We start from the raw sequence: 11,476 nt of genomic DNA on the forward strand, positions 1-11,476 counted from the left end.
TTCATTTTTATTGCAGCTATTCTGCCCAACAATGACAAGTTGAGCTTGTTCCATTTTAACATATCTTCTTCTATTCTACGCCATAGCTTCTCATAGTTGTTCCTGAATAAATCAATATTCTTCATTGTTATCTCTACCCCTAGGTATTTTACCTTAGAGGTAACTTCACAACCCGTTAGTCTTTGTAGTTCTTGTTGTCTATTTACCTGCATATTCTTACACAAAATTTTTGATTTTTCTTTATTTATATAGAGTCCCGCCAACTCCCCAAACTCTTGTATTCTTGTTAATAACAAAGGTGTAGCTTGTATGGGATTTTCATTTATAAACATTATATCATCAGCAAATGCTCTATATTTATAAGTATATCCTTTTATTTGTAACCCTTCTAAATCTTTTTCTTCTTGAATCTGCCTCAATAAAATTTCAAGAGTCATTATAAACAACAATGGTGAAAGCGGGCAGCCTTGTCTAGTACCTTTGCTGATTTTCATTTCATCTGTAAGATCTGCATTAACGCACAACCTTGCCCTTTGTTCAGAATATATTGCCTTTATCATTCTTATAAAACTTTCTCCAAGCTTCATTTTTTCCATCACTGCAAACATAAAGTCCCAATTTAAATTATCAAATGCTTTCTCTGCATCCGCAAAGAATAATGCTACTTCTTTTTCTGGGTGTCTTTCATAATATTCTACAATATTTACAACAGTTCTGATATTATCTCTTATTTGTCTTTTAGGAAGAAAACCAGCTTGATCTTCCTTTATGAAATTTATCAAATATTGCTTAAGTCGTTCCGCCAGAATTCTTGTAAATATTTTATAGTCATTATTCAAAAGCGAAATTGGTCTGTAATTTTTCACATTTGTGACATTTCTATCCTCTTTGGGTATCAAAGAAATGACAGCTTCTTTCCATGTGTTTGGTACGTTCCCTTTAGTTCTTATTACATTCATCAGCTTCTGCAATTTTGGTGTTAATTCATCTTTAAAAATTTTAAAATATTTAGCTGTATATCCATCTGGCCCGGGAGCTTTATCATGTTTCATCGCATTGATTGCTGCTTCAATTTCTATTTTTTCAATTGGATCATTCAAAACTTTTTTCATATTTTCAGTTAGGGGCTCAATTTTTATTTTTTGTAGATATTCATCTATCTTTTCTCTCTTTACTTCAGCGCCTTTGAACAACTTGGCATAGTACTTAAAAAATTCTCTTTTTATTCCCTCTTGGGTAACTACTTCTCTTTCATTTGCCACAATTCTACTGATTATTTTATTTTCTCTCTTTTTCTTCAATTGCCACCCCAAATATTTCCCCGTCTTGTTTGCTCCTTCAAACGATTTCTGCTGAAGCCTTTTCAAATTCCATTCCACTTCTTTGTTCAATAAATGTCTTAATTGAGTTTGTAATATTGAAATTTCCCTTAGAATTTTCATTTTCCCTGGACTTTTCCTCAATTCCCCTTCTTTTTTCTTTATTTCATTTTGAATGTCCAATAATTGTTTTTCTTTTTTCCTTTTGTCTTTATTGTTCAAAGTAATCAACAACCCTCTCATTACTGCTTTGTAGGCATCCCAGACCATCTGGAAATCAATATCTTCTTTGTCATTCACTTGAAAAAATTCCTTAGTCTCTTTTCCTAGAAAAGTCACTGTTTCTTTACTCTGTAGCAAATCTTCATTCAGTCTCCATCTTCTCAGTCTTTTGGACAATTTTGTAATCCACATTATTGGGTTATGATCCGCTCCAATTTTAGGTAGAATCTCTATCTTCCTTGTTATGAGGCCTAAGTCTCTGGTTCCCCACAGCATGTCAATTCTGGAAAAAGTCTTATGTCTTGCAGAGAAAAAAGTATAGTCCCGCACTTCAGGGTTAAACTTTCTCCAAATATCTTCTAAATTTTCTTGTTTAGCTAATTCAAAGAAAGACTTTGGCAATTTCCCTTCTTTCCCATCATTTTTTTTCCCTCCAGATCTATCCAGTGAGTTCTCGACTGTTCCATTAAAATCTCCCATTAAGAGCATTTGATCGTAAGTCAACTCATCTAACTGTTGTATAATGTCCTTAAAAAAAACATCCTTTGCACCATTAGGTGCATATAGTCCCAATAACAACGTTTTTTCCCCATTTAGTATTATCTCCACTGCTACGAATCTTCCATCTTTATCTTTAAATATTAACTTTGGCTCCAGATCTTGTTTAATATAAAAAAAACTACTCCCCTTTTCTTCTGTTCAGCTAACGAAAAAAATTCCATTCCCAATTGTTTGTTCCATAAAAATTTATAATCCTTTTGTTTAATGTGGACTTCTTGCAAACAAATTATATTACAATTTTGCTTCTTGATCCAATGAAAAGTTGCCCTTCTTTTTTGTGGTGAATTTAGTCCATTAACGTTCCAAGAAAGTAATTTGTAATCCATCATGGTGCAAATTCTTTATTTTCTTCAAAAAATTTCCTCAGCTCCCGGGCATTTGTAATTGTGACTCTCTTCCCCTGAAGTTCAAAGCTCAAACCTTCGGGGATTATCCATCTGTACCTTGTGCCATTGTCTTTCAATTTTTCTGTCAACTTTTTGTATGTTCTCCTATCGTTTATCACTTGTCTTGGCAGCTCCTTCATAATTCTTACTCTGCTGCCTTTTACTATCAGTGACTCCTCAAAGTTTTTCTTCATGATCCTTCCCACCATTTCTTTTGTCATAAATCTTACCACAACATCTCTTGGTAAATTGTTTTTTTTTTTTTTTGCAAAAAGCGAGTTAACTCTATACATATGGTCGTACATGCTTTTAGTCTTGTCAGGGTCTTCGTCTAAAAATTCTGCAATTATATTTATTATATATCCTTTCAAATCACCATTCTCTTCTTCAGGTACTCCTCTCAAACGTATCTGATTTTCCATTAATTTGCAGTCGTGGATTGTCACTGTTTCTTGAACTTTCAGCAAGGTGGTATCATGTATTTTAACTTTCTCTTCCACCTCCTGCACTTTCTTAGCTGTTTCTCCAATTTTATTTTTGAGCTCATCCACTTCATTTTTAATCACTGTGACAAGTTCTTCCTTCATTTCCTCCATCATTTTCTTAACTCCTTTCATAATCCTGGCTTCCATAGCCTCCATTTGGTCCTGCATTTTTTCTAATGAAAGAGCCCTTGTTCGGGGCTGCCTGGGTTCAGACATTTAGGCAAAAAAAAACAAAGGGATGTAAAAAATAAAAATACCAGAAGTTCCAGTCTCACAAATTACAAGTTTAGCTCCCAAATTCAAAAGATCTAAATTTTCTCTCTTAGTTAAACTTTATTCTGTCTTCTTCTGAGCTTCCCAGGCCCAGATATAGATTTTTTAAGATTTTTTTTCCCCTTTAAAAAATGACGAAATTTTTGACCTCACCAATCTGAAATCTAACAGTCAGGTTCAATAGAGTAGGGCTTGCCCTTTCCAGCAAGCCCAATTTCGCTGGTTTCTGAGCCCCCAAAGTCAAGATATTTAACAAAGAAGTCTTTAAAAATTCCAAAATGGCGGCCGCGATTTTTACTCCTTTTTAAAAAAAATTTCCCCCTTTTAAAATCACCCCAGGAGCCCACAGATAATATAGTCAATAGTTCTTATCTTCTTACCCCTTTCCCAGTTGATTCTGTCGATTTTTAAAGTCCCGAATCTTTTAAAAACAATGTTTTAAATTGGACCTCCCAGCAATGGCTGCCGATGGTATAGAGTAGGTTTTTTTCTTTACTGCTTCCTGTCTCAGTCACCATCAACTCTCATGAAGATCTCACGATACTTGACGTACTTCCTGTCTTGCTCAGAAGTGTTGCAGGTCTGTTCCAGTATATTCCAGTGCGACGTGGCTGTTTTCTTTTCCAAAAACCGCAAGGTAGACTAAACATTGATTGCTTTTCAGTTTTTAGCAGTTTTTAGCTCTGTCCTTTACATTAAAACAATCCAAACTTCACCCTCTCCTTCTTCTACTTGCAAGCTTTATATTTTTTCGTTTTTCCCACCTTTAATATGTCCCTTTAAGCTATAAATAGCTCCGGAGTGAAAAGAGAATTTCTGTACCTTTTTTTTCCACTTATCCAAGTTCCACTGGTCTTCCAAAGCTTTAGTTGTTTAAAAATGTCCAAGAAAGTTAGGATCCTGACGAGCTTATGTCAAATCAATGACTCTGAAAAGTCTTGCAGGCGTTGACTATGCAAACTTCCCGAGACTCCTCAAAGCCTCAAAGAAACCCCCTTCAGGGCTTCTTTTCAGCCAAGGTAAATCTCTTTTCAAAGTTTCTGTGCAAGTCTTGGACCTTTCTCTCACTGAGAAAGGTAGGCAGTGGGCTTTGATTTGCCCTCCATTACCCCGAACAAAACTTTCAGCTTGCTCCCATTCCGAGAGACAGCTCAGCTCGGCATTTTCCTTCCCCGGAAGTCGAGATCAGATCAGAGTTTCAAGCGGACACACTGGCAAGGGGGAAATGAGTGAAGTTGCCTCTTCCGACTCTACTGGTGGAACACAGAGAAGGGCAGAGTTTCCCAGGGGAAGAAAATAAAGGGCGAGCACAGACAAAAGCTAAAAGGGAGCCCTGCTCCCCCCCTTCACCCAGGCTCCCCACCCTCTCTCCCTGTGAATGAGGAAGGAGGGAACCTCTCAATGCTTCTCCTGAGGGACCACTTGACCTGTCAGTGCAGCAAATTTATTCCCCTTTGCCTAAGGAACAGGCTGTGCTGTTGCCCCCATTGCCTTGGGGGAAAATTGGATGTATTGAAACTAGAGTAGAGTGAAGTACGGCATCAAACTCTAGTAGAGCAGCAGTAGTGGTGGCAGGGAATATCCTTCTATATCCTTCTTAAAATGTGCTGCCCAAAACTGAAAAGAGGAAGCTAGCCAGCAAAAGCAGCCCTGTGCATCCTCCCCCAACATTCCCATCGCAATTACAGAAAACAGAGAGGCCCTAGGCGCCCACAAGTACATGGCAAGCCCTTTGACATCGGCAGCTTCAATTCCAACCAATAGTCCTTCAACTACAGGAATCCACGGTCCAGCAGCTCCTGAGGAAACCACGTAGTGTTCCAAATCCCAAGTAGTCTAGTACAGCAGATAAATCCTCCACACAGAAGTCTTGAACACAGTGATAAGGTAGTGCTTTATATCCCCCCGTTTCACTAAAAGCTTTGACCAGCTTTCATACAGAGCATGGCAAGATTCCTATTATTGCACACCATTAAGCTACAAACTCCAAGGTCTTGCCAACTGTGCAGTTGAGAGAGCCTGCAAGCTCTCCCACCCCCCTTCCTCCCCCAGGGAGGAGCCTCAGCCAGTGGAGAAAATTGAGGCTTTGATCTGTAGCTCCTGTGCAACTGAGCAAGCCTGGCAAGGCAAGCTGTGATGCAGAAGGAAGCAAGAGATGGGGAGAATGAAGCAGATGACAGCCAGTTGCTTGGGGGCATTATAGGACCCCTCTGAGTGCCTGAATCAGCCCCCAGGCCGCATGTTTCACACCCCTGATTTAGGCTATAGTTGGAATACTTATGTAGTAACAAGGAAAGGAAAGGTCCCCTGTGCAAGCACCAGTCGTTTCCGACTCTGGGGTGACGTTGCTTTCACAACTAGATGTACTATCGAATACCACGTATTTCATGTGTAAGATAGAACAGTGAGCTTTTCATGATTTTCTATTGCTGAGCTGTAGTAACTGCACTGTTTAGTGGTGTCTCGGTTTTGCATCCTTCATAAATCTTTCTGTGTTTTAGAAGGGCCAGCATTAGGAAAAGAGAAATCAGAATCTAGCCCCTTCCAGAGTTTTTCTGAGGATCTCTGTTCTGGGCCATCCTGAGCTCAGCATGAAATCCTCAGTGGAGGAGGACTCCTCAGGAGAAGGGGAGTCACGCATGGCTGGCTCTGAGTCAGCAGAAGCAGGAAACAGGCTGATGAGCTGCAGGCTGATGAAGACTCACCACCACCAGCTGATCCAGAGCCACCACCCAGTCCTGATGCAGCAGCTGAGGCTGAAGTAATTAAGAGAGGCTGAGGGACTTGGGAATCTTCAGTCTGGAGAAGAGGAGGTTGAGGGGGGACATGATTGCTCTCGTGAAGTATTTCAAGGACTGTCACTTAGAGCAAGGTGGGGAGCTGTTCATGTTGGCAGCAGAGGAAAGGACTTGTAATAATAGGCTTAAATTAAGGGAGGGAACGTACATGCTGGATATTAGGGGAAACTTTTTAACAGCAAGAGTTGTTCAACGGTGGAATTGGTGGGAGCCTGCATGCTGTGGAAGCAACAAGTCATCCTCTTAGATTTTGTTACCACAACACCTGACCTTTTCTGTGTTTGATCTTGGACTTTGACTTCAGCTTTGTGACTCTCACGCTTGTTCAGGACCCTTGGACCTCCAGGCTACACTCTCTGGTTTACCCCTTCTGGTAACGACCCTTTGGCTTGTGCACTTTTGGTCTGTGGACTTCTGAGACTAATTTCTGGCATCTGTGCGAGCACCTGAACATGTCTGGCTTGCTGGCTCTCATCCCCACCCTTGCCTCTGGCCAGGACACCATCTCTGGTTAGGGGTGATGGCCACAACATTGGCCTCAGTTGCCCACGGGAAAGTATCTGGAGAGGCCTCAAAATGATGCATTGCTGTGCAATAGTTTGATTGATGCATTATCCCATGTGGAGCAATTCACACCTTTGGCACCTGTGGAAGATCCTCCTTACCCAGAGAGATGACGCTCAGATAGTTCTCCTGCATGACTTCCCTGTAGAGAGTTTTCTGGCCCCGATCCAGCAGGTCCCATTCTCCTGGGGTGAAACAGATGGACACCTCCTCAAAGGAAAAGGGGCACTGGAAGAAAAAGCAGATTCCCTCATCAGGGATGATGCCAGGCGGAGACTGCTCATTGGAAGGGAGCAGTCTGGGATGGAACAGGATGTATGTCTTGGCATAGGTCAAAGTAGTGGTATTCAGAGCCTCTCTCACCTGGACCGCTGTAGAAACTGCAGGAAGAAAAACACCCTTGAGAAAGTAGGAGGGAACCCAGGCTGTCCCCTGCTCATTTCCCCTACCTGGACTGGAGGTAAAGCGGCTGTTTCCACACCTCTGGAACAACTCAACAGCGTCTCTCCACTGCCTGTTAGGAAGAGAAAGTAGGAAGGGTGTTGGTTGTGACTTCCTCTTCCATTTGCTTGTTTGTTCCTCGCTTCACACACTCCCTTTCCAGGAGCTGGAAACCTTGCCCTGCGTACACTCAACACATCCTTTTACTAAATTCTGGGAGAGGCAGAAGAGAAGTACCCATGAGCCTCAGGGGGTGATAAATGCTGCCAACATATTTCAGGCTTCTGTGAGACCTGAAATGTGCCCTGTGAACTCTGGAGTTCCAAAGGTCGCAGCATCCCTGATGGATGAGACCAAACGGCCAAGAATCTCCTTCTCCTGCCAGCTGGCAGTGGGCCCTTCAGTCTGGACTGGGGGTGGAAAAAGTGGGGGGTGGAAATGACATGGCTTTACTTGAGCGCTTCTGGAGAATTCAGGGTAGCCTCCGTGCCAAGCTTCATCCCAAGGCGCTCCCCGAATCTCCTGGGATGCCAGGCCACATCTGGTCACCCCTCCTGCAGCACCCGATTTCCTACAGTGGCCTGCCAGGTGCCCCTATAAGAGAGGGTCCACAAGCTAAATTTCTGCATGGTTATTTGGCGCTTATTAAATGGTTTTCAGTGCTCAGTGCTGCCCCAGAAGGCAGAGGCTCCCCATATTCTCCCGGATGAATAGCTCTGCCCAGGTTTGTCTAACTTTACTTCTCTTTTTTGAGCCACCCTGAGTTCCTCCTATGGAAGGAAGGTGAGACATGAATGTTCTAATTAATGGGAGGAACTGCCCTCTATAATTCTGTCTAATCCCCTTTCAGAAGAATCACAGTCAGTGGACATTCAGTGATATGTGCAGAAGTACTAAATTATTTTCCAGACCTGAACTCTCCACCCATCACATTCAGGGACTGCCCCAAGTGTAAACGGGAAGAATGAGACCTTACCCCAAGAGAGGGCATCTTGGGCACCCTCCTGGGCCTGTGCCCTCTGCCGTTCCTCCAAGGAACCTCGTTCTGCCTCAGGGAATGGAGCTTCTCTCTCCATGGATGGTCCCCACATCTGAAAGAGCAGCGAGTGAGAAGGGGAAGAGATGGAAGGGAAAAGAGACCAAGCAACGGATCCTGCCCCACTCCCAGACTCTGCACTCTTCCATCAGCAGACCCAGTGAGTTGTCTGGAGAAAGAAGAAATTCTCCAGTAGAAGAGGCTGCTGAAAGAGGCTGTGAAATCTCCCATTCAGATGATTAACACTTGGCCCAATATCTCTCAGGGAAACTTTAGGATGTCTGATATCATTGCTTGAATGGGACACAGCTGGAGGAAACCCCCTCACCTGCTCTGCCTGCCTCTTCTCCTCGGCCTGACTCAGGAGGAAGCCTTCGGCCAAGGCCACCGCCTGGGAACTGGTCTCCGGCCCACATTCCCTGACCCAGCGCTGCATTTCTTGGGGTAGGAGGGCTAGGAACCTCTCCAGGATCACCAGGTCCACCATCTGCTTCTTGGAGTTCCTCTCTGGCTTCAGCCAGTGGATGCAGAGTCGATGGAGCCGGCTGCAAACCTCTCGGGGCCCCTCAGCCTCACGGTACTGGAACTGCCGGAAGTGTTGGCCATGCACCTCTGAGATCTCCGTGACCTGAGAAGGTGTCTCTGGCACGGGGCTTTCCCAGCCTTCACCACCACTCCCAGCTTGGGTGGGAGGGGGGCCTTTGCTTGCTGTCTTGCCAGCTGCAGCTCCTTCTGGGTCCTGCTCTTCCATCTCCCTCCCCTTCTCTTGGGTCACCTCCGACTGGATAGAGATGCCTTGAGTCACTTGACTGTAAAGAGATACAGAGACAGTCACATGTCAAAAGGAAAGCGAATGAGAATTGCCCTGGTGGATCAGAACTGAAGTGCTTTTTGTGGTTTGTAGACCTGGTTTAATATAATTTTGTTATATGAGATAATAAGGTGTTTTAGATATGCCTGCTTCATTTCTTTGGAATAGTTAACTGTCTCTGTTGGGCTCTTTGAGGATGTTACAAGCCTAGACTCTCATTACATTGGTTTAATATATCTTGATATATCTTAATATATATCTTAATATATATATTGAAAGGTTAATTCTTAAGTTAAACTGAGGCCCCAAAAGGACCAGGGGGATTGGTGACCCCTTAACCATCGTCTGTATCTCTTCAGTAGACCTGAAGGGTTAGGCAAGAGCACCTCTTTCAAAAGCCACGGGGTCCCCCTTTGAACTGTGGAGTTCACCTGGTTAGATCTGCAATCAACATGTCTTTTGGGGAGGCTGAAAACCAGCTCCTCATGGCTCTTGTCACAACTTGAAAGAAACTCTCAGGGCAGTTGCAGGACTGGATATCATGATAATGTAACCACAGGGGTCAGTTAATAACTCTCAACATTCCACAGTTAAGAAGATACATTTACATATCCATCTCCAATTCTAATATTTGCTTCTCTATGATTCTCCCCAGAATTAAATCCAAACAATCGGTGACCAAGTAAACTGAGAATTAAATCCAAACAATCCCAGAATTAAATCCAAACAATCGGTGACCAAGTAAACTGAGCTTGCTATCCCTGTTTGGTCCTTGCATCTCTTAAGCATCTTCATTATGTCGTATGCTAGTTTGCTGGTCAGTGGGAAGGGGCCATAACTAACCGCCAACAACCACTCTGGTTTGGGGTTCAACCCAGGCAGGGCCCAGAATAGCCCCCCTCTTCCAACTTCCCAAGCTCCCCTGCCCACACACCACGGGGTGGGGGGCATTGACGGGTGACCCCTCTAGCCTGAAGTGCCAGAAGGACCCAGGCCCATTAAGGCATCCGTGGAGGGGGGGGGATCGAACCCGGCTCTCCCAGATCAGAGTCCCTGCATTAACCGCACGACGCCCCACTGGCTCTCAGCTGGTCCCGGGCAGTTCAGGTGTGCGGGGAAAGGGGGCGGCGGGGCGGGGGGTGCAGCAAGGTAGCCCCGCAGCAGAAGACAGGCGAGGGGATGGAGTCTGGGGACTGGCAAAGGGCCCTTCTTGACGGCGGCAGCCGGGTCCCGGGGGCTCCTGGCGCGCCTTCCTTCCCTCCCTCCCTCCCTCCCAGCGGCTCTTGCAAGTTCCCCCTCCGCAAGAAGCGGCGCGGGAGGCGGGAGGGGCTTTCCAGTCGCCCCCAGGCCCCCCACCCGGGAAGGAGCGGCCACAGCCGGTGCCGGCTCTGCAAGGCTGGAGCAGCCGCCCGCCCGAGCCTTCTCCGCCACCGCCAGTCCCGGGCCCGCCAGCCTCCTCCTCCTCCTCCTGCCCCGGAGCTCTTCCCGGAGGAACTGGGGGGCCTGGGGGGGCGCCCTCCCCTGCTGCTGGGCCTCTGCAGCCCCCCCCCCCCTTACCCGGCCTTCCTTGCTCCGGCCCCGCTGGGAGAGGCTGCAACGGGGGAGGGTCGCAGGAGGCCCGGCTGCTGCTCTCTCCTTCGGCCCCTCCCGCCCCGCCGGCAGCAGAGCGCGCAGCTTCCCCCGGGATCCCTTTGCAAAGTCAGGCCCGGGCAGGCAGGTCTTCCTTCCTTCCTTCCACTTCCCTTCCGGACACCAGGGCTGGGAAAGGGCCTGCAGCGCCCCCTGGGCCCGGCCTCTGCCGCTCTCCCGGCCGCCTCCCCGGTGAGGCTGCGCCGCTTTGGGTGGCAGAAGAGCAGCAGCAGCAGCAGCAGCAGCAAGCGACTCCCAGTATCCTGCACGGGCCCTTTTGCGGGAGGCTTCCGCGCTGCACCGGGAGGCGCCTCCTTGCACCGGCGTGGGCAGAAGGGAGGAAGGAAGGAAGGAAGGAAGGAGGGGTTTCTCTCTGTTACAAGCAGGGGGAGGATTTGAACAAAGCAGGAGTCAGACCAACACGGCTGCCCGCTTGGGTCTAGCTACAGGAAAGGAAAGGTCCCCTGTGCGAGCTCTGGGGTGACGTCGCTTTCACAACGTTTTCACGGCAGACTTTTTCACGGGGTGGTTTTTCATTGCCTTCCCCAGTCGTCTACACTCCCCCCCCCCCCAGCAAGCTGGGGACTCCTTTGACCGACCCCAGAAGGATGGAAGGCTGCGTCAACCATGGGCCGGCTACCTGAATCCAGCTTCCGCCAGAATCGAGCTCAGGTTGTGAGCAGAGTTCAGACCACAGTACTGCTGCTTTACCACTCTGCGCCACGGGCCTCTATCTATCTACAAGGGGAGGATGAATCCTGAAATCCACATTGGGGGGGGGCATCAGCACTCTGGGCTGCCCAGCAAGCATAACAAAGCAGGAGTCAAGTGGCACCTTTAAGACCAACCAGTTTTTATTCAGCACGCAAGCTTTTGTGTGCGCTTAAGCACACTTCCTCAGATGAGGAATCCAGCACAGAATCCAGCACAGTGAGCAAAGCCATACAGAGC

At 46.3% G+C, this 11,476-nt stretch overlaps 1 protein-coding gene across 1 annotated transcript in view; it reads right to left on the minus strand.

The window, feature by feature from the left end:
* The window catches only part of LOC132574419 (zinc finger protein 658B-like), a 35,149-nt gene extending 24,505 nt beyond the window's left edge, over window positions 1-10,644 (minus strand). The window contains exons 1-5 of the mRNA XM_060242777.1: window positions 10,454-10,644; window positions 8,414-8,894; window positions 8,026-8,140; window positions 7,058-7,122; window positions 6,710-6,836 (exon numbers count right to left, since the gene is read on the minus strand). Of these exons, the coding sequence (XP_060098760.1) occupies window positions 6,710-6,836; window positions 7,058-7,122; window positions 8,026-8,140; window positions 8,414-8,836 (730 nt within the window). The 5' untranslated portion in view covers window positions 8,837-8,894; window positions 10,454-10,644. The remainder of the gene's footprint in view (window positions 1-6,709; window positions 6,837-7,057; window positions 7,123-8,025; window positions 8,141-8,413; window positions 8,895-10,453) is intronic.
* Window positions 10,645-11,476: the final 832 nt, after the last annotated feature.

Source organism: Heteronotia binoei, chromosome 6, assembly GCF_032191835.1.
Source record: "Heteronotia binoei isolate CCM8104 ecotype False Entrance Well chromosome 6, APGP_CSIRO_Hbin_v1, whole genome shotgun sequence".
In the NCBI taxonomy this organism is placed as follows: domain Eukaryota; kingdom Metazoa; phylum Chordata; class Lepidosauria; order Squamata; family Gekkonidae; genus Heteronotia; species Heteronotia binoei.